Genomic DNA, 22,260 nt, shown 5'->3' with positions numbered 1-22,260 from the left:
TGGAGACCTCAGAAATTTTGTATTTAAATCCTGTCTTTACTAGTTTTTTTCTGTTCTAACCCGTCCTACTTACTATTACTGGTTTAGTTCCCTGCAGTGCACACCTTGAAATGCACACCTGCTCTAGTAGCTCTTTGATTCAGTGCCTTCTGTGGCTTTATGTTTTTTTTATATTCTCAATGTGCATTTAACCGTTAGAAGCCTGGCCTCTTGCAGATCATTTCTTTTATGGCCTTGCTTCTTATCCATTTACTTTGTTTCAAGTGTATTGTCCCTAGGTTGCTACTTTTCCCATTAGCTTTGGGTGATCTCATTCATAATTCAATAATTATGTTGATTGTTTTTTGGCTTTCAAGTTGGGTAATATGTAATAAAGAGTTTCAGATAATTCTTTGGAAAATCGGTTTTTATCATATATATAATATGATGTAGCTTAAGCTCTGTCTAGTATACTTTGGATGTTTGTGTCAGTTGTCTTTTTATTATTAAGTTTAAATTAAGCTAAAGCAATATAGATATTTACATAGTTGTGCTTTTAGAATAATTTTAATAAAATTCAATATTCATTTAAAGAGTATTTTATTACAGTTTAATGGGCTATTGCTGGATTCAGCAATATAGTTTGTTACTACTATTATTTTGAAACATTCCAGTCTTTATAAGCTTTGCCATATTTTAAAGAAATTGTCACTAATACTAATCTTTTACAATTTTTAAGTGGCAAAGAATACTCTTCCTCTTCATTTTAACAATATTACTTCTATTTTCTATCCTAGATTTAGGAGGTAATCCAGTGATAATAATATTTAGTAAAGTCTATCTTAAATTTAAATTGTCACCTTGGTAAGTTAGACTGCCTGAAAATATTAACTTGGTTACATTTTTTTTTTTTTTTCTCTTGTAGTGAAGAGGTCTGTATTTTATCTGCATCCGGCACGGCAGCTGTACTGAACCCTAGATTTTTGCAGGATGGCACCGTGGAGGGCTGTTTGGAACAGAGGTTGTCACGACAGCATGGCTTATTTTCCTTAAGGGTAGAGAAGGGAAAGTTTGACTTTCTTCTTCTCAGAGCTGGGATAATCCTTCTTTATGAGGGCGGGTTACACGGGTGCGGTGCAGAAATCAGGACCAGGCACTTGACTGATTTTTACCTAATCCATAGCAACACCATAGCAACAAACAAGTATTGGGTTCTGCACTGCATGACGCACACTGTTATTTCTAACACCTCAGTAAATGGCACATATGATTACCAATTGAAGAATTTCAGGTATATGTTTTTGTGTTTGCTACAATGTAGAAATAATTTCTTTTGAGTTTTCTCTTCCTTTCTTTTCCTTTTGTTCTACCTCCAAAATAGGAAAAGGTCATGACACAATTTCCATAAAGAAAATTCCTAATTATAAAACAGACACTATGTTGTATGAAAATTATATATAAAAGCTTCAATTATGTATAAAAATCTTGTGAAATATGACTTTAAGATATGTAAAAGAGAAAGTAAAAATGAAAGCATTGGGTAAAATGAGACTGCTTTTTGGTTTATTTGATTATTGGTTCCTTTAATCTGTTAGTGTCCATAAATAAAAAGATGAGGTTATCAACTATATATACAAAAAGCTGTAAGTTTGATACCAGAGCTTGCCTGAATAATATAAATCTTAAATACTTCTTACCTAACACTATGCATATTTTTCCCCAGTATTAATGTATAATATATATTAAGGAAGAAAGCCAAAAAAAAAATCTATATGTTATCAAATTTACTATAAATTTGAAAGTCTCTATGTAGCCAAGAAAAATGTGTTACAAAGACCTTGGTTAGTTTCTTTTGTCAGTATTAAAAATGGATTTTGACCATAATATTTTTCAGAGCATTAAAAGTCATGGTAAATAATAGGAAAGTGAAGGTTGGACATTTTGAAGTATACTAAACAGTTGGAATATTCTGTTGAGGAAACTGACTTTGCCAGTGAGTTGTCCCAGGGCTGCCATATAGTTCTTGCTTATGTCAGTAGCTTCCATTCTGTGGTAGGTAGAAGCCTAATTTAATGAACAGCCTTTCTCATGCAGTTTGGTTGTTTCCATATAATGGCTTAGATGGACACATGAAATTATTAGCGCTTACTAAAGAAAATTTGAAAAAATGTAGGAGAGTAGAAGGAAGAAAAAAATTCCCTAGGATGTCAGTATTTAGAGATTATCCATTTTGTACATTTCATATTTCAAATGTTTTCATACTTTTTTTGCATTTCTTCTTATTTGGGATGATTTTGATCACCTCCTCCTGTACAGTATTATGAACCTCCACCCATAGTTCTTCAGGCACTCTTTCATATCTAATTCCTTAACTCTATTTGTCACTTCCACTGCATAATCTTAAGGGATTTGATTTAATCATACGTAAATGGTCTAGTGGTTTTCCCTACTTTCTTCAATTTAAGTCTGAATTGTGCAATAAGAAGTTCATGATTGGAACCACAGTCAGCTCCTGCTCTTGTTTTTGCTGACTGTATAGAGCTTTTCCATCTTCAGCTGCAAAAATCTGATTTTGGTGTTGACCATCTGGTGATGTTCATGAGTAGAGTAGTCTTTTGTGTTGTTGGAAGAGGGAGTTTGCCATGACCAATGCATTCTCTTGGCAAAACTCTTTTAGCCTTTGCCCTGCTTCATTTTATACTCTTAAGGCCAAACTTGCCTGTTACTACAGGTATTTCATGACTTCCTACTTTTGCATTCCCATCCCCTATGATGAAATGGACATCTTTTTTGGTGTTAGTTCTAGAAGGTCTTGTAGGTCTTCACAGAACCATTCAGCTTCTTTAGCATAAGTGGTTGGGGCATAGATTTGGATAACTGTGCTATTGAATGGTTTGTCTTGGAAATAAACAGAGATCATCCTATCATTTTTGATATTGTACCCAAGTACTGCATTTCAGACTCTCTTGTTGACTATGAGGGCTACTCCATTTCTTCTAAGGGATTCTTGCCCACTAGTAGATATAATAGATATAATGTAGATATAATAGTAGATTTAATGGTCATCTGAATTAAATTCGCCCATTCCAGTCCATTTTAGTTTACTGATTCCTGAAATGTTGATGTTCACTCTTGCCATCTCCCGTTTGAACACTTCCAATTAACCTTGATTCATGGACATAACATTCCAGGTTAGGAATGTTTTCTATGCAATATTGTACTTTACAGCATCAGACTTTACATCCATCACCAGTCACAAAATGCAAAAAGGCAACATGGTTGTCTGAGGAAGCCTTACAAATAGCTGAGCAAAGAAGATAAGTGAAAGGCAAAGGAGAAAAGGAAAGATATATCCATCTGAAAGCAGAGGTCCAGAAAATAGCAAGGAGAGATAAGAAAGCCTTCCTCAGCGATCAGTGCAAAGAAATAGAGGAAAACAATAGAATGGGAAAGACTAGAGATCTCTTTAAGAAAATTAGAGACACCAAGGGAACATTTCATGCAAAGATGGGCACGATAAAGGACAGAAATGGTATGGACCTAACAGAAGCAGATGATATTAAGAGGTGGCAAGAATACACAGAAGAACTATACAAAAAAGATCTTAATGACCCAGATAACCACAGTGGTGTGATCACTCACGTAGAGCCAGACGTCCTGAAATGTGAAGTCAAGTGGACCTTAGGAAGCATCACTATGAACAAAGCTAGTGGAGATGATGGAATTCCAGTTGAGCTATTTCAAATCCTGAAAGATGATGCTGTGAAAGTGCTGCACTCAACATGCCAGCAAATTTGGAAAACTCACCAGTGGCCACAGGACTGGAAAAGGTCAGTTTTCATTCCAATCCCAAAGAAAGGCAATGCCAAAGAATGTTCAAACTACCGCACAATTGCACTCATCTCACACACTAGCAAAGTAATGCTCAAAATTCTCCAAGCTAGGTTTCAACGTTACGTGAACCATGAACTTCCAGATGTTCAAGCTGAATTTAGAAAAGGCAGAGGAACCAGAGACCAAATTGCCAACATCCACTGGATCATAGAAAAAGCAAGAGAATTCCAGAAAAAATCTGTTTCATTGCGCCAAAGCCTTTGTGTAGATCACAACAAATTGTGGAAAATTCTTAAGCAACAGTTAGAACTGGACATGGAACCAGCAACAGACTGGTTCCAAATAGGGAAAGGAGTACATCAAGCCTATATATTGTTACCCTGCTTATTTAACGTATATGCAGAGTACATTATGCAAAATGCCAGACCTGGGTTAAGCACAAGCTGAAATCAAGATTGCCGGGAGAAATATCAATAACCTCAGATATGCAGATGACACCACCATTATCGCAGAAAGTAAAGAGAAACTAAAGAACCTCTTGATGAAGTGAAAGAGGAGAGTGAAAAAACTGGCTTAAAACTCAGCATTCAGGAAACTAAGATCATGGCATCTGGTCCCATCACTTAATGGCAAATAGATGGAAAACAATGGAAATAGTGACAGACTTTATTTTATTGGGCTCCAAAATCACTGCAGGTGGTGATTACAGCCATGAAATTAAAAAACGCTTGCTCCTTGGAAGAAAAGCTATGACCAACCTAGACAACATATTAAGAAGCAGAGACATTACTTTGCTGACTAAAGTCCATCTAGTCAAAGGCATGGTTTTTCCGGTAGTCATGTATGGATGTGAGAGGTAGACCATTCAAGGAAGCTGAATGCCAAAGAATTGATGCTTTTAAACTGTGATCTTGGAGAAGACTCTTGATATTTCCTTGTACAGTAAGGAGATCAAACCAGTCAATCCTAAAGGAAATCAAACCTGAGTATTCATTGGAAGGACTGATGCTAAAGCTGAAGCTCCAATAACTGACTCATTGGAAAAGACCCTGATGCTGGGAAAGATTGAAGGCGGGAGGAGAAGGGAACAACAGAGGATGAGATGGTTGGATGGCATCACCAACTTGATGGACAGGAGTTTGAGCAAGCTCTGGCAGTTGGTGATGGACCGGGAAGCCTCATGTCATGCAGTCCATGGGGTCGCAAAGAGACACGAGTGAGTGACTAAACTGAACTGAACGTCATACATTTTAGCACTTTTATTCTTTATGCTTTATGATGTTACACCACCTGTGTTCAAATTTCTGGGAGTTATTTGGTTAAAAGTTGTCCCAAATTTTCATCTTTCTGTGGCCCCCTTGTACCACATGACCTTTGGATTCAAACAAACTGACTTTAAAATCTGATGTCTGCTACTTAGTACTTTTTGTGACTGAGCAAATTACTTAGCATCTCAGCTTGGTTTCAGGCCAAGTGAAACTAGGTTTTGTTTCCCTGTGCTTGGCATTATATTGAAGGGGGTGTTCATGTAGCTATAGTTTTCTTAATCTTTAAAAAAAAAAAGAACGTTTCTGAGTAGATACTGTTGTTCCAGTTTTATAGAGGAGACTCTCAGAGGTTAAATGACTTGCTTAGGCTCACAGCTCTGCTCATATCTGTTTCCCCTGTTACTTCTAATAAGCCAGAATGCCATCCCACCAGTAAAAGAATAATATCTGGGAGAAACTTAATAATTTAGAGGCTTATTCTGTGAAATAATGTATACAAAGAATCTATGCAAAGCCTGATTCCTGGGAAATATAGTAACTTGTAAACTTTTAGATGAAACACAATTGAGAACCCACATCTTTTCAGATTCATGGATGTGACTGTGAAATCCTGCTGTTCTCCGTGGAGTTTCCCTCTTCCCTTCCTATTCTCCTGATTTCTTCAGATTTAATGACTGGAAAAAGATTTTATCATTCTAAAGTGATTTCATAAACAGCCTATTACAGTAGACATTTTACAATGAATGGGAAGGTTGTGGGTTATTTTTTTCTGCTTCATGTATGATAAATGTTCATTTCTGAAACACAGGTGTTTTGGTTTCTCTGAAAGGCTACAACAGACATTAGAAATTAGAAACTTTAGAGTGTGCCTAGCTTTGACTTTTTTTCCCCCTCTTAAATACATTTGTTTCTAACTGTAGATTTTTTTCAGATTGGTAAAGTTTTTTCCCTTAGGAATTATTTTCTGATTTTATGTGTATTATCTTTTCAGATAATAAAAGCATATCACTCTTATTATCTAGCCATTTTTAAAAATATTTAATTTTTAATTGATTGATGATTGGTTTGCAATATTGGTTTGATTTCTGTCATATATCAACCATTCATTTTTATGTTGTATTCTAAAGAAGAAACCATTGGAATAATAGTGGTTTTTGTCAGGTCATCAAACATAAGAATTGAGGGAAGGGATATATGTATACCAATGGCTGATTCATGTTGAGGTTTGACAGAAAACAACAAAATTCTGTAAAGCAATTATCCTTCAATTAAAAAAATAAAAAAAACATAATTGATAGAAAATGCCTCTCTACTTGTATAAGCCTCTTCTTTCATAACAACGTGTGGTTCTGATTTCCTGTTTATTTCTTATCAATCATAGTAGTACCTATTATGGTCAAAGTTATGATATAGTTTGTACACAGGTACTGGATAGAGAATATTTGTTTTTGGAAAAATGCGTAGAATTTTTCAAGAATGCCTTTTTTTCCCCTTAATGTATCCATATAGGCTAGAAGAAAATTTGCCTGCAGGCTGTGGATTTTGCCATATACCATATGATGAACTGAATATGCCATTTCCAGCTCATCTCACATACTGCAATAACTGCAGGAAACAAAAAGTTCCTGATGTTCTCTTCACAACCATAGACCTCCCAGTGGATGCAACAGTTATTGGAAAAGGTTGTCTCATTCAAGCAAGGTATGTTTGTGAAGACAGTACTTGGGGTCCTTGAAGGAATGTAGAGTATGAAGTCAAATAGACATATTTGATCCATATGATTTTACTGTATGGAAAATTGGAAGGAAAAATAATCCTCTTTATGAGACTCAGATAAACTTTAATGCAAAAGCAGTCTTAAAAATTGAAATTAGGTACAAATGTTTATTATTATGAAGATTATTAACTAACCTGTCACAGGTGAGGGATGTGACTCAGTATGCTTTAATGACGTTAAATATCTGATACATTTTGGAAGTTGACTTTTTGTTCTTTTTAAGAATGGTGCTATGTGGTTTTTTGTGTTTTGTTTTGTTTTTTTTTAAACAATTTCAGTTAGCTGTTAAGAGTTCTCTTTAAAGTGTGCTGGAATAGGAAATTGGAAGGCACACAGGAAACAGCTGCAGCTATCTAGGTCACTAACAACTGCCAGGCTGCCAAATCCATGGAGCATTTCTGTCTTCATTTTACTTAAGGTCTCAGCAATAATCACACAGCTGATCGTTTTCTCCTTGAAATTCATGACTTCACAATGCCACATGTCCTCTTTTTTCCTGCCTTTATATGTAGTCTTCATTCCTCCTCATTTCTTGTTCCTTGAGAGCCATGAGTTCAGACCCTCTTCTCGAAGCTCTCTCGCTAGTTGAAGTCATCAACTCCTATATATCTGTATTCTGTCTGTAAGTCTAGGACTCCTAAATTTATAGCTCTAGTTCAGAACTTTCTTCTGAGCTTCAGACCCATATACTTTGCTGTCTACTTTATACCCCACTTTCATAAGCATCTCATACTTGTTCCATATTGAACTGCTGATTTTATCCATTTCTCTCATATTGGTCTTTCCTGTTTTCATAAGTGATACTTGCTCTATTCAGTTCTTCATTGCAAATATGGTATTCTTAGACATTGTTCTCTTTCCTAACCTCCCCACATCAGAGTTATTTATATTTCTAATGTATTTCCTTTTTGCTTTCATTCCGTCTTGCATCTTAGACCTTCCATTTAGAATAGTTTTTCTTTCACCTGAGTTATCTCCTTGAGTATTTTTTTGATGGATCTGTTGATGGTGAACAATTTTTACGTGTTTGAAAATGAGCCTATTTTATCTTTAAACAGTATCTTTGGCTAGCAGTTATTTTCTTTAAGCACATTGAAAATACTCTTCCACTGCCTTCTGGCCTTCATTGCAACTGTTGAGAAATAACCTCTTAGACTAACTGTTCTTCTTTTGAAGTTTGTCTATTTTTTTCCCTCAGGCTGTGTGCAAGCTATTTTATTTGTCTTCAGTTTTCTTCAGTTTCCCTGTAGAGTATTAGGTATGGAGTTCTCTTTATCCTAATTGCTATACCTTGGACATCTTGAATTTATAGATTGGTATCTTTCATGTGTTTTAAAAAATTTTAGGTTAGTTCTGTGATTCATCTGTTCTCTCGTCTTGATATTCCAATTAAAGTATGTGTGTCTTTCTGACCGCCTCTTCTATGTCTGTTACTTTCTTATCTATATTTTTAATCTTTTTATTTCTTTATGTTATATTTTGGATATTTTCTTATCTTTCAGTTCTTTAGTTTTGTCTTCAGCTGTCTTTAATATACTGTTATGCCTAATAATTGGGTTTAAAATTTTTGATTTTTTATTTCCAGAAGTTGTATTTTATTCTTTTTCAAATCTGATATCACATACTATAGTCTGTGTTTAATTCTGTAACTGATTATTTTAATATCTAAAACATTTTTTTTTTTTTCTAAAACATTTTTTTTTCTGTTGTTTCTGCTGCTTATTATTCATTGTGTTTTACTTGCTTTGGCAAATATTGTAAAAAGTCCTGTGTTCACCTAGCTTCCCCGATTGGTGACATCTTACACAGCTGTAGTAGGGTATCAGCTAGGATATTGACACTGTTGTAATGGTTTTAACTATGCTCCAGACCTGAATCAGTTTTACATTTGTAATACTTGCATTCATTTAAGTATTTGTGTGTGTGTGTGTATATATATGTCTATGCAGTTTTATCCAACAAATAGATGGTGTAAACCACCGTCACAGTCAAGATCCACAGCTGTTTACCACCACGAAAGAACTTCCTTATGCTGCCCACTTACATTTATACCCTGTATTGCCCCTTGCCCTGGTCCTGCTTTTAGGAAGATTTTTAAAAGTACATAGTTTATCCAGTTTTTTTTTTTTTTCCTTGTTTTAGGTAGTCTTCTTCAGCAGTTCTCAGAGTGTGGCCCTTAGACCAATAGCATCACCGTCCTGGGGGAATGTATAGAAATGCATATTGAGGCTCTGTGCCAGAACTGATGATTTGGAAACCCTAGGGATGGAGCCCGGCAATTGTTTTTTAACAACTACTGGCCTGAGCAGCCTGGCTTACCAGTTTGGGGATCTTCTCTTCATCTTTTCAGTCAACTTTTTAGTCCAAGCTTTTGCTGTCTGTCACCTAAGTAGGTCTTGTTCACCATTCCCACATCAGTTCTCTTTGCACCATTCTCTGTGTAGCAGTATAAATGGTGTCCTAAAATATACATTAGATCATGTTACTTCTTAAAATCTATCTGGCGTTCCCATTGCTGGTAGAATAAAATCAAACTCCTCACCATGACCAGTCCTAACATATTCATGCCCATGCTTAACTGCATCCTCCTCTGTGCTGCCCTCACCTTTGCTCACTTCACTGGAGCTGCAATGGTCTCCTTTTGGTTCTTGTAATATGCCAACTTCATTCCATCATTGTCTTTCTCCAGCAGTCCCAATTCTATTTTGCCTTTAAGATCCTGGCTCAGGTGTTATCTCTGCGCTGAGGCCTTCTGTCCAGTTATTCTTTCTTCCCCTGGTTTATTTTCTGCACACACCTGATTCTTAAGTGTTGTCTGCAGTTGGCTTTGTTTCTTTGCCTTTTTTTAATTACTCCTCCCCTGGAATACAGTCATGAGCAGGGTCTCTGTGTTTTACTCCTTGATCATTGCTCACCACCTAGAACAGTGCCTGGCATGTAGTAGATACTCAAGTTTTATATTCTTTTAATGAGTAAATTAACTGTTTTCTCTATTGTCCACCCATTATATGATCATGTGGAGTTATGAAACCTAAGATTTAAAATTATATTCTCTGATGATTTTGATTACTGTTTGTTTCATTTCTAGAGATTTTGAGATTTTTTTTTCATTTTGTTTATCAAAATGGGACTTTTACCAAAAGTGTATACAGTGAAAAAATGGCAGAAAGGATTATTGATAAAACATAATAAGCCCATCTGAAGCAAGTAAATGTTTTTAATTAAGCACATTTTTATGAAGTTTTAAAAATTGGATATTGCTTAAGATGGTATCAGGAACACTATCCACTGACTACATTATTTTCCTTAATAGGTTGTGTCGCTTAAAAAAGAAGGCACAGGCAGAAGCAAATGCCACAGCCATCAGTAATCTCTTGCCATTTATGGAATATGAAGTGCATACTCAGCTAATGAATAAACTAAAACTCAAAGCAATGAATGCTTTATTTGGACTGAGAATTCAGATCACAGTGGGTGAAAATATGTTGATGGGCTTAGCGGTAAGTTTCAAGATGTTTTGTTTTTGTTTTGTGATTCATGTAGTTGTAGATTCTGTTTTATGAGATTCAAAGAGTCTTTTAAGAAGACTTAGCTATTGGCATTAAGACTTCTAAAGGCTAGGGACATTATAAGAAGAAAAGAAACCCAGTGATAGACTTTCAGATACTTTTATATTTCTTTATGAAATTATTTTGAAATTAAATTAATAAACTATTATATAAATTTATATTTATGTTGTTATTCTATTTTTGTATTCAGATTATAATTCTTATAGTCACATTTCTAAGAATTACCATGTAGACCTTATTTTGTAAGTTGGCCACCATTGTCTGGACTTTATTATTGTTTATACTTGCTAACATAGGGTTTTTCCTTCTCAGCATTGGTAACATTCCTGCCTCAAATACTGCCTTTTCTGATTCTTACTGATCTTTTCTTCTTAATCACTAGAGACACTCATTGTAACTATTGGAGACTTTTTTAGTCTGTACACCTGAATCTCAAGGTCCCAAGAGTAGCTTTCATAATAGGTAATCTCTGATGAGTGTCTCCTGGGTATGTGGCACTGCACTGCTCTGGAAGGAATGTGACATTATCTTAACTTTACAAGAGAAGACAGATGCCATAATAGATTGAGACTTGTCCAAAGTGATATGGTTGTACATACCAGAACTCAGTTTCAAATGCAGGCCTGTCTAGTTCCAGAGTTTGTGTTCTCAGCTATGCTGGGTTGTTGCCTCATTAGTGAATGCAGTTAAGAAAGTGTTAAGAGATGGTGCTCTCAGGCTTCATATGGTGCGGAGGGCATTCTAAGTTTGAGCATCAGAGACTGGGTTGTGAGTCCAGTCATGGACATGTGAACAAACCAGGAGAAAGAGCTTCTGGGGACCAGACTTCATAGAGCACCACACGCTTTCCAGGATGGACTTTAACAAAATTGGCAGTTGCTTAAAAATTTTAGTAACAACAACAGCTCTTACAATTTATGCAACTATCCAGAGTTAAAAGAATTGTCTTCTCTTTTCTCCATTCTACTCCTTTGATGTTAATGATTTGCTGTGGGTACTTTTATACATTTTTTTTTTGCTTTCTTTCCTTACAGAAACATATTTAAACATAAAGCACATATGTGTGTGTGTTTTATCTTGTTTTGTATTTCCCCTAATAGGTTTTCAGTACTAATGACATGCAGTACTGTTACAAAGTCAGAATTTTATTTAATTAAATATTTAAAATAAATCTGTATCAGGTTTTCTTTCTTGGTGATTATGAAGTTAGGATGATATAGTGGAAAGTTCTTGGTTTTAAGAGTTTGAAACACATTCACATCTCTTCTCCACATTTATTGATGTGATCTTGAGTAAGCTTCCTATCCTTTCTGAACTTCAGTTTCTTTACTTGCTTTGCATAAGTTTCTTTTTTACTTTTGCCATTTTAAAGATAAACTACTCATTCATGAAATACTTATTTTATTACAATTTTCAATCGTATTTTCCTGAGCTGTTTCTTTCTGTGCACATTACAGTCCAGTTGTGTGTGCAGAGCCAAGGAAATTGTCCTTTCACTACTGTCTGACCTACCCAGGGTTCTCACTGGGAGTAACCAACCCCTGTGCTACCAGTTCTGGTTTTCTGTGTTCTTTTACATATGTCCTGTGCGAACACTGGTGCTAATTATCTTTTTCCTACAGGACAAGGACCATATTTCTGAATATGAATACTGAAGGACTGTTATGATTTAGATATTTTTTTTCTCATTATTCCCCCATTATTTTTACCAGTCGGCCACCGGTGTGTACTTAGCAGCTTTACCAACGCCTGGTGGTATTCAGATTGCTGGAAAGACTCCTAATGATGGCTCATACGAGCAGCATATATCTCATATGCAGAAGAAGATAAATGACACGATTGCCAAGAATAAAGAGTTGTATGAAATCAATCCTCCGGTAAGTGAAATAAATCTCCATTGTGAATACATAAGTTATTGTCTAAATTTGCTGTCCCTATTACTCATTCTTTCTCCTTCCTTTACATCCATGCTCAAATGTCTTATCTTTTAGGGAAGCCAACTCCAAACACCCTATTTAAAAAATGGTAACTGTCCCATCAATTTTTGGTACTTCCCATCTCCCTTCAGTGTTTTATTGTTTTCTGTTTCTCTTATTTCTGTGTGTCTTTATGTGTGAAGTATGTTTTTGTGTATTGCTTGTTGCTCCTGGGCTTCCCTGATAGCTCAGTTAGTAAAGAATCTGCCTGCAATGCAGGAGACCTCGGTTTAAATCAGGAAGATCTACTGTAGAAGGGCTAGGCTATCTCCAGTACTCTTGGGCTTCCCTGGTGGCTCAGCTAATAAAGAATCCACTTGCAATATGGGAGACCTGGGTTTGATTCCTGGGTTGGAAAGATCCCCTGGAGAACGGAAAGGCTACCCACTCCAGTATTCTGGCCTAGAGAATTCCAAGGACTGTATAGTCCATGGTGTCACAAAGAGATGGACACGACTGAGTGACTTTCACTTACTTGCCTGATGCTCTCAGTAGAATGAAGCTGCATCAGGGCTGTATTCCTAGTGGCTCAACCAATTCCTCCTAGTAGTAGCCTCCTGATAGATAAGTTCTTGTTAAGTAACCAAATAAATGGTTTAAAATTTTCTTTGTTTAGTATAAAGAAAGATTGCTTGTCTATGGCAAAAATACTAAAAAAGGCAGGGTCTTTTCTTTCTCACTTTGTAGTCACTGTAACAGGCACCCTGTCAGATTTATGTAGGGCAGATTAATGTGGAAAGCAAGTAAGGTAATGGATATGAAGGTGCTGCGGAGTAGCTGAGTTAGGAAACTGCGGTGGCAGTCTTATGTAAGGTATGCACTAGCAGAGAACGTTGAAAACAGTTTGGAAAAACCTTTTTAAAAATAATTTCCTTGGTCTTTTTTTTTTTTTTTTTTTAAGATAGCTCTCTTATACCAACAGCAAGCTTTGTCTTTTACATTTGTGTTCACATATCCACTTTCTGTTGATATCCTTGTGGCCAGCAGCTGTTTAGAACCTCTAGTTAGCTGCGATCTTTGGCTATAAAATAGGTAAAAACTTACAAACCCATAAAAGATTGCACCATACATTTACCTTAAAAAGATCATTGTAACTGTCAAAATTTATTTAGCTTAATAAGTTGCATAGCAAATACATGTATAATATATGTATTATGTGTACAAACACAAACATAGATACATATGTCATATACCACATTTTACTATTTGGGGCTTTGAAAAACTAACACTGCATAAGATATAAAAGATTAGAATGTTATTTTGGTACATAATCTTTAATTCTTTATGAGTTATTTAGGACTTTCAAATGTTGAGTAGAAAACACTGTGAGCTGGAAAAACGGCTAGTTCCCTACCAGTTGTAGTTCCTCTTTGTACACTAGATGTCAGTGTTGCCTTGCTGTGTCTGATAGTTTCTGGATTATTGTATCAAGGCGGTGGTGGTTGTTTAGTCCCTAAGTTGTGTCTGACTAAAAGAGATAGACATGTATTCTATAAAAGTTTAATTATTCCTAAAGATTATAATTAAATATAGACTAGGAATACATTTTACAGACCCGCCCCGTAGTTTTCTATTAATATGCAAATTTAAAACCAGACCGAAGCATACAAATATCAAATCATTGTGTTGAATACCTGAAACTGCTATGTTACATGTCAACGGAAGCTCCATTAAACAGAAAAAGATACGATATAAAGCAATTATATTTCTTTTAGGAGATATCTGAAGAGATTATAGGATCCCCCATTCCAGAACCTAGACAACGCTCAAGACTTTTGAGATCTCAGTCAGAAAGCTCTGATGAAGTTACAGAATTGGACCTTTCACATGGGAAAAAAGATGCCTTTGTTTTGGAGGTATTATTGTATTGAAATAATTTCTAAAAGGTTTTGGACGATAAGATACATATTTTTGCAATCAAATCCTAAATTGGTGCAATTTTTATCATTACAACTGTTATAAATGTCAGAAGAATGTTTTCTTACAGAAATTACAACAAATTTGAAGATATCAAGACTTGGTAATATATCTGTTGTTTAACACCAGATGACTGATTAAATAATGTAGATGGTTTGAGAAGAATTAATGTTGGGGTTGAAATAAAAACATTAAACTTTTGGAGCTATTTTTGTAAATTTGAATTAATTTAAATAAGGTTCTATTCCTTCACTTACTATAGTTCTTATCTACTTTATAGGTTATAATGTTACTATAACATTTTTACATGTAAACATAATAATATAAGCACTGTAGTGTTTTCTTGCCGAGTTCAGAATATGTAATCGAATTTTCATTGTACAAAGACATTCAGAACTGACTTTCCTGAAGAATAAATGTGACATGAAAGGTTTATGGAACCTCTGCTTTCACAGATCTGCTTCCCAGGCACTCCCCTGTAGAATGCTTAGCTTTAAAAGGGTTGATGATCTTTCTTTGATCCTGAAGGAAAGGAAAATAAATGAAGATACTGAGAAATGTTTCCTGGTAAGGTGACAGTTGAGAGAAAAAATCCGACATCTGCATCTCAGTAAAGCAGGAAGGTGATAGTAGAATTGAACTGGGTTGAGATTGGAGGCTTGAAGAGTCTAGAACAGTGCCTGTGAATGATTAGGATGTCAGCTGTAGAAGATGCTCAAGGCTTAACTGAAATAAGAGTGTTACCTTGTAGAAAACTCAAACTATATGACTTTGTACACTTTTCTCATAATTTCTACAGTCTGAGAATGGAAAAAGAAAAGTGTAGTAGGTCAGTGAAAGATTAAGAACAAGCTCCAGGGTTCTGTTTCGAGCAGTGCTACTCAGTGTCCTGTGAAGTGGCATTGGCACCAGCTGGGAGTTTGTAAGAAATTCAGACCCTGGGGCCCCTACTCAGACCTCAAACATGAATATTTCAATGTGGGGCCCAGGAATCTTTCACAAACCTCTAGATGATTCTTAGCATTACTTAAACCTTGATCCAGAGCATTTTTGATACTTCTGATCCTGGGATTCTAGCTAATTGGAGAATGGAAGTGCTTCAAGTGTGGACAAGAAGGCAAGGTGTAGATTCAGTAAAAGAAGGGACAGAGAGACACAGGGGTTGTGTTTGGAGAGTGCTTGAGATCTTGGTGTGAAATGTTTTGGGGAATACCACAGTTGAGGTATGGCCATGACTGTGGGTAACTGAAGCAAAGTGTAAGTGAAAGTGATTCTTGACACCTCAAGGGTATGAGATAGGACTTAGACCCCCAAGGTACAGAGGAATGTCTATATATGTCCAGTTGGATATGTTCACTATTTATAATTCACAACAGAATATTGAGATGTAAGAAAAATGGAATTTGTACTTACTCTTTTAAGATATACCTTTAAATTTATCCCTATGTAATTCTGTTTTAAAGCAGTTCCATATTTAGCCAAAAGATTTTTTAAAGTTACACTTTATTAGTTTAAACAGAGGTAGTGATTATTTATGTTATCTTTGTAAATCTTTTGAAACATGCCCTCAAAAAGTCTTGAGAAAAGGCTTGATTTTTTTTTAACCCAGTGTACTTTGTAATGTAAGATATTTCATTTAGAAGTATTTATAATTATTATTGCAGTAAAGTTTATAGATTTTAGAAAAGTTTTTTCAAATTTTATGCTTTAACTTAGGGGAAAATGGCTCTACTTTTCCTTGACGCTTTATGTTTTCTATTTAATAAATAATAAAAATAATCTTAAAAATTTGAAATAACTATATATTTATTATTTATGTGATAGGTTTAATCTTTTCATTTTCAGATTGATGACACAGATGCTATGGAAGATGTACATTCTCTCCTCACTGATGTCCCACCTCCTTCAGGTAAATAGAGAAAAATTACCTGAGAGGAGACTAATTTTGCATATCAGTATTTCGGTTCATAATTGTTATAGCACTAACTTTAAAGGCTTTGTCAGTGTTACATTCTATCATGTTCTTTGCTGCCCAAGATCGAAAACACAGTGTTTAAAAATATTTACATTAGAACTTGTGAGCTGATTTTTAATCCTTTTATGTTTATCATTACCCCCAAAACCATGCTGATTTATTAATGTGGTCTGAAGTTTCCCAGAGGTATAGAGTTTTAGAAGAAAAGAATGAGTAGATTTTACAGTTAGGACTTCATGTAATAATTGAAATATGTTATCCTTTAACAACAAGAATAAATGAAATAGTATCATAAGTTTTAACTCTAATTTATTTTGACAGGCTTTTATAGTTGTAATACAGAAATCATGCCTGGTATAAATAATTGGACATCTGAAATACAGGTAAACCTTTTATTCTTAATTTTAAACAAGTATAGCATGTGTGATTTTGGCAAGTTTTTTCTTAACATGTGTCTTCTTTTTACCTCCTTATTGCAATTAAATCTTATCTTTTTAGAAAATAATTATTATAGTAGTAGTATGGTAGTTATTGTTTATTTTATTTTCTGTTACAGTATATAGTTAAAAATAATGAAATGACATGCCATTATATCTTCCCATATTTAGATGTTTACATCAGTAAGAGTAATCCGATTAAGCAGCCTTAACCTGACTAATCAAGCCCTTAATAAGAACTTTAATGATCTCTGTGAAAACTTGCTTAAGGTAGGAACCTTCTGACTAACTATACCTTAGTTAAAATGCCTAAGGATCATGAGATTTAAAAAGAAAAGTGCTTGTATTGTCTGGAATACCTTGCACAGTGGTAGGGACAATTATTTTATTTATTTGTCAGTCTTAACTTGCCACCAAGTAAAATGCCAAAGTTGTCCTTTCCATCCTAATATGCCATAGTATAAAAGATATATATTTTGAGTTATTTCATAGCTTTAAACTGCATAAAAATCTGTATTTATAAATTTTTAAAATCCCTCTTTCTTATGTTTTTATGACTTAGAAATATGACTGAATATTACTGTCTGCTCAGATATTAAAACTGTATTCATTTTTTAATATCTCCATTTTTTATTTTTTTAATTAATTTATTTTAATTGGAAGATAATTACTTTACAATATCGTGATGGTTTTTGCTTTATATCAACATGAATCAGCCATGGGTATACATGTGTTCCCCCCACCCAAACTGTATTCTTAATGAAAGAATAGACAAAACAGAAATGTTTTAATCTTTTGAATTTTATTTGCCACAGTAAAATATGCATTAAAAATCATTTTTTATGGATTTTTAAATTACAAGAAGTGATATTACATCTTTTGTGTAGAGCCTGTATTTTAAACTCCGGTCTATGATCCCCTGCTGCCTCTGCCATGTCAATTTTACAGTCTCTCTCCCTGAAGATGAATTAATTCAGGTAATTACAGTTTAGTCTATTATTAAAAAGATTTCTTTGATCTGTTTTAATATTATACATTTGCCATAATTGAGAAGTATAAACTGCTTGATTTCAAAATATTTTTAAACATGTTAGTATGAGTCAGACCTTATCTGTCCATTTTACTTTTGTGAACTCTAGTTATCTAAAGGTGGAATCACATGTGTGTTCCAGCGTAATACCCACTGGGAATTCTGTCTCAGTGTGACTTCTGCAGTCTCCATCCTTTAGAGAAGGTTCTTGAGCTTTTTCTGGAATACCTAGGTTTCAGTGTACATGTTGGGCTTAGTTGTAGTCTGAATATCTGAGTTTATGTGCAGTTCCGGTTAAGAATCTTAACCAGTAAAACTAAAGGCAGATTAGCCAGTTTGTATAAGTTGTATGTAGTGAGAAAGATCTGTGAGAAGATGATTTTGGGAATGATTACTTCGCTCATCATATTGTTTCTGTGATTCTAGGTTACAGTCACAGCAGTTGCAATAACTTTTGACAAAAATCAGGCTTTACAGACTACAAAAACACACGCTGAGAAGTTATTGCAAAGAGGTAAACCTGTGGTAGATGGGAGTATGGTTCAGTGAAAAAAATATATTTGTCTGTTTTATAGTTCAGTGAAAAAATATAGAGGATAGGTAACTAAATGATGTTTTTTGGTAAGATACTGTTACTTTTTCTGTTTTCTTTATCAGGATAACTGTATGGATAAGCATATGACTGGCTTTTTTTTGTTTCACACATGGATAGGTGGTTCACTGCTGATTACACAGAAAATGTGGCTGTTTTTTAGACTTAGATTGTATCATTAATTCTTCAGCAATTTAGAGGCTCTGAAAAAAAAGAAACTTTCTGAAGTTTAATGACTTGCTGGCTAAATAAATATCTAAAATATTTTAAGTTGAATATATTACACCTATATGCTGCTGCTGCTGCTGCTAAGTCGCTTCAGTCGTGTCCGACTCTGTGTGACCCCATAGATGGCAGCCCACCAGGCTCCGCCGTCCCTAGGATTCTCCAGGCAAGAACACTGGAGTGGGTTGCCATTTCCTTCTCCAATGCATGAAACTGAAAAGTGAAAGTGAAGTCGCTCAGTCATGTCTGACTCTTAGTGACCCCATGGACTGCAGCCCACCAGGCTCTTCCATCCATGGGGTTTTCCAGGCAAGAGTACTGGAGTGGGGTGCCATTGCCTTCTCCGATTACACCTATATAGTATTGATTAAATGTCAGATTGAAAGATGTGTTAAATGATGATGTGTTCAGATACTTATCAAAAATAAATAGACAGTAACTGGTTTAAGTATTATAGAACTACTATAGTATCAATACAAAAGTAGGATAGTAATAATTATTAGTGAGTGCTTATTCTTTGAAAGGCATTGTGCTAAGAGGTTTATATGTATCATCCTTTCTAAATCTTAACAGTCCCACCTGGAAAGATAGCAACCACTCTCAGTGTCTGCACGTGAAGGTAGAAAGCAAGGAGAAAATAACCAGAATAAATTGAGTTGGGGAAAAATACATATATTATCCCAGATTCTTAATTTTTAAAAAATTAATAAGAGATCATTACATAGTAATTTATATTTTTTCTTGCTTCTCTAGCCTCTACAGATAATGAAGAACTTCTGCAGTTTCCCCTGGAACTCTGTTCAGATTCACTTCCTTCTCATCCTTTTCCACCAGCTAAAGGTTGGTTAAGCAAGAGAAATGCAAGCACAAATACTAGTTTCTAGATGCTTTTACTTGCTTCTTGATTGTAGGTGATCTTAACTTAATTTTGAAATGGAGATTTGTTCTTCATTCCCCATTGTATGTTTCTTCATGTTCATAAAGGGGAGGGAGTACTGTTGCTTTCATTTTAATTTCTCTAGTAATCTCATCATAACTTATTAAGGTAATTTTTCATGTAATATTCTGTTCTAATACCTCAAATATATTAAAGTTTTATTTTCAGAGATTTGGATTTCCCAAAGTTAACTGTTCACATATGGTATTTTTGATATTTTTATCTGGTGAATTTTTTCCAGCAACATTGTAACCTCTTTCAGAAACTTCTAGATTTTCTTAGACAACAAAATACTTATTTTCTTCAGAAGCTATGTGGAGAGAGGTTTTGGGCAAGGATTAGTGCAAGTGAGAAAGGGATGAGCTTTCTGTCTTTCGGGTATCTTATATTTGAGGAACATTTTTTCAAATGCAAAATGATTATCCCTTAATTCAGTAACATTAGGTATATTTATATCTCTACAATCTTTGGAGAAAAATGGGAGGTAGTTTTTTCCATTTCTCTTGTGATTTCAATGTAATTCTTACAAAAATTTCAGAATTACTGTACCTTATCTTAGAGCAGTTTATATACAATAAATGTTTGTGTTTTTCCTAAATTTTTTATTCTGAGAAATGATGCATTCATTATTTAAAATCAGATGGCCTTTCTAATGTTTACATTTTATCATGCATATGATTTCTATTTGTCAGTTACTTTATCTGATATGAAGTTAGTTATAATACATAATAGCTTTAAATTCACATTGTGTGTATATCAGTAGAGTCTTTACTAAATCAGTTCAGAGTCTATGAAGATAAATAGATCTTGACTCATATTTTGGAGCTGAAAAAGTTAAGCTACTTTCAGATTTGGAACTTTCTAACATGGTTACCATGTGGTTCTTTTTCCTTTTTATCCAAATAAAATTCTCATTTAGAACTTCATAGAGAATTTCTTTAAAAAAAAAAAAGAAGAAGGGATAAATCCAAAGACAATCTGAGTTCAGATTTATAACTTAAATATAGCTTTTAGAACAAAAAGCAGAACAGTCTAGAATCTTCCTTGAACTGACTTCATAAGATTTTTTTTTTTTAAACACCTGCTTTCTATAGAAACTTACATTTAACACGGGGTTAGTTTCAAACTACTTTTAGTTTTCACTTAGTTTATCCTTACCCAGCAGTGGTGAGGAGGGGGCAACTAAAACCAATAACCCTATCAGCAATAAGGTTTGATTAGTTGCTAATCTATAAAAATATTTATTTGTGGAGTTGAGGTCCCTGTCAGCTCTATTTTACCATGTTGTTAATAGCTACTGAAATCTGCGGAAGATTAAATTTAAACTCTGTAAATTAACCATGTCTATATTGATAACTTACAGTTTCAGTAATAGCTTTCAAAATGTTTTCAAAGGTAATTAAAACTAATGCTTTTTGTAGTAATCAGTGTATTTTGCACAAATGATACTCTGTGAACTGAAAAACAAAGAAGAATTTGAGCAGAATAAGTTATATCTAAACAATACCTAAAATATTTGCAGTTTATTTTAAGGAGCATGGGAAACGGCCATAAAGTGGACTAATAAAGCAAGAGACCTGGCTTTTTTCTCAGTTCTACTCCTGATGATATCAAATGTGAGAACTTGGGCCAGTTAATCTGCAGTTAAGCCACTGAAGTCTCAGTTCTTCATTTGTAAAATGTGAAAAGATGAAGATTCTCTCCAGCCTTTAAAATTCTCGGATTTTTTTGAGTTTCTATGGTGTATGGTTCTTCAATTATTACTAAAAACAAAAGCTAAATTATGCCTGAGGTCACATTGAGCTTCTTTGAGTTCATTTTCCAAATAGCTTCAAATCAGTTAAACCAATGATTTTTAAACTCTGTCCCTCCAAACCCTAGAATTTCTTCAGAGGTGCCTTGTGGCCTTCCAAGAGGCAAGGTATCGGGGTTAGTGCTGGCTCACCTACCTCTGAACTAGAGTAGCTTTGATTCACTGTGCTTTCTGTGTTCGCTTTCTGTGTGATTTTGTTAGAAGAAAGGGTTTCAAAAAGTTTGAAAATCACTGAATGAGATCCTGCTGCCTTTATCATCATCGTTGTCACCATTATCAGCTTCATAATAATATCATCACATCTAATACTTATATATATATATATATATAAAACTTTTAATACTAAGTACTTAACTGTAAAACCTACGTGCCTTTCTTTGAATGTTATATTTTAAATTCATCAGTGAATACTAAAAAGTTTACCTGTGCATTTTTTTTAAAGTCGTGTATACTGTGGTTTATGTTGCATGCTTACTTATTGTCTTTGCTTCCTGACGTCTCTCCAGGAGAACGTGTGCTATGCTATATACATTAGAAAAAGTTATTTCAAAATATTTTAGAAAATTTGAGGATAGAATGGCTTTTGAAAGGTAGGAAACATGTAATAATAGAGTGTTATATCATGAATGTAGTAGCTGAATATTTTAACATGAAGACAGGCTTTGAATAGAGAATAGAAATATCTGGAAACAGTTAAGCTTAGCAGTTTAGAGGAAATAGGTGGGAGATAGAAAGGCAAGGATGGGAAATAAATGTTAAAAAAAAAAAACTTTACTTTCTTTCTGCAACCAGAGGCTTAAAAATTGACAACTGATATGATAAATAAATATAGTTTTTATAGTTAGGTCAGTTAGCTAAGCTGACTGAGGTTTATCTTTTTTAATTCTGAAAACTTTGAATACTAATTTATTTTCCAAGTTCTCATCACAAA

General features: G+C 34.5%; 1 protein-coding gene across 16 annotated transcripts in view; it reads left to right on the top strand.

Annotated features, from left to right (window-relative positions):
- C2CD5 (C2 calcium dependent domain containing 5) overlaps nt 1-22,260 on the top strand; it is a 91,640-nt gene that overhangs the window by 52,582 nt on the left and 16,798 nt on the right. For 15 of the 16 annotated variants that reach the window (XM_027541529.1, XM_027541528.1, XM_027541526.1 and 12 more), the window contains 11 exons: nt 905-1,000; nt 6,591-6,782; nt 10,172-10,358; nt 12,140-12,304; nt 14,119-14,259; nt 16,166-16,229; nt 16,617-16,678; nt 16,904-17,002; nt 17,620-17,709; nt 18,189-18,276; nt 19,333-19,419. In XM_027541529.1, the coding sequence (XP_027397330.1) occupies nt 905-1,000; nt 6,591-6,782; nt 10,172-10,358; nt 12,140-12,304; nt 14,119-14,259; nt 16,166-16,229; nt 16,617-16,678; nt 16,904-17,002; nt 17,620-17,709; nt 18,189-18,276; nt 19,333-19,419 (1,271 nt within the window). The remainder of the gene's footprint in view (nt 1-904; nt 1,001-6,590; nt 6,783-10,171; nt 10,359-12,139; nt 12,305-14,118; nt 14,260-16,165; nt 16,230-16,616; nt 16,679-16,903; nt 17,003-17,619; nt 17,710-18,188; nt 18,277-19,332; nt 19,420-22,260) is intronic. The other variant, XM_027541518.1, reaches the window with a different exon arrangement.

Source organism: Bos indicus x Bos taurus, chromosome 5, assembly GCF_003369695.1.
Source record: "Bos indicus x Bos taurus breed Angus x Brahman F1 hybrid chromosome 5, Bos_hybrid_MaternalHap_v2.0, whole genome shotgun sequence".
In the NCBI taxonomy this organism is placed as follows: Eukaryota; Metazoa; Chordata; class Mammalia; order Artiodactyla; family Bovidae; genus Bos; species Bos indicus x Bos taurus.
Note: the sequence above shows the minus strand (reverse complement) of the source record. Positions and strands in the feature narration are given on the sequence as shown.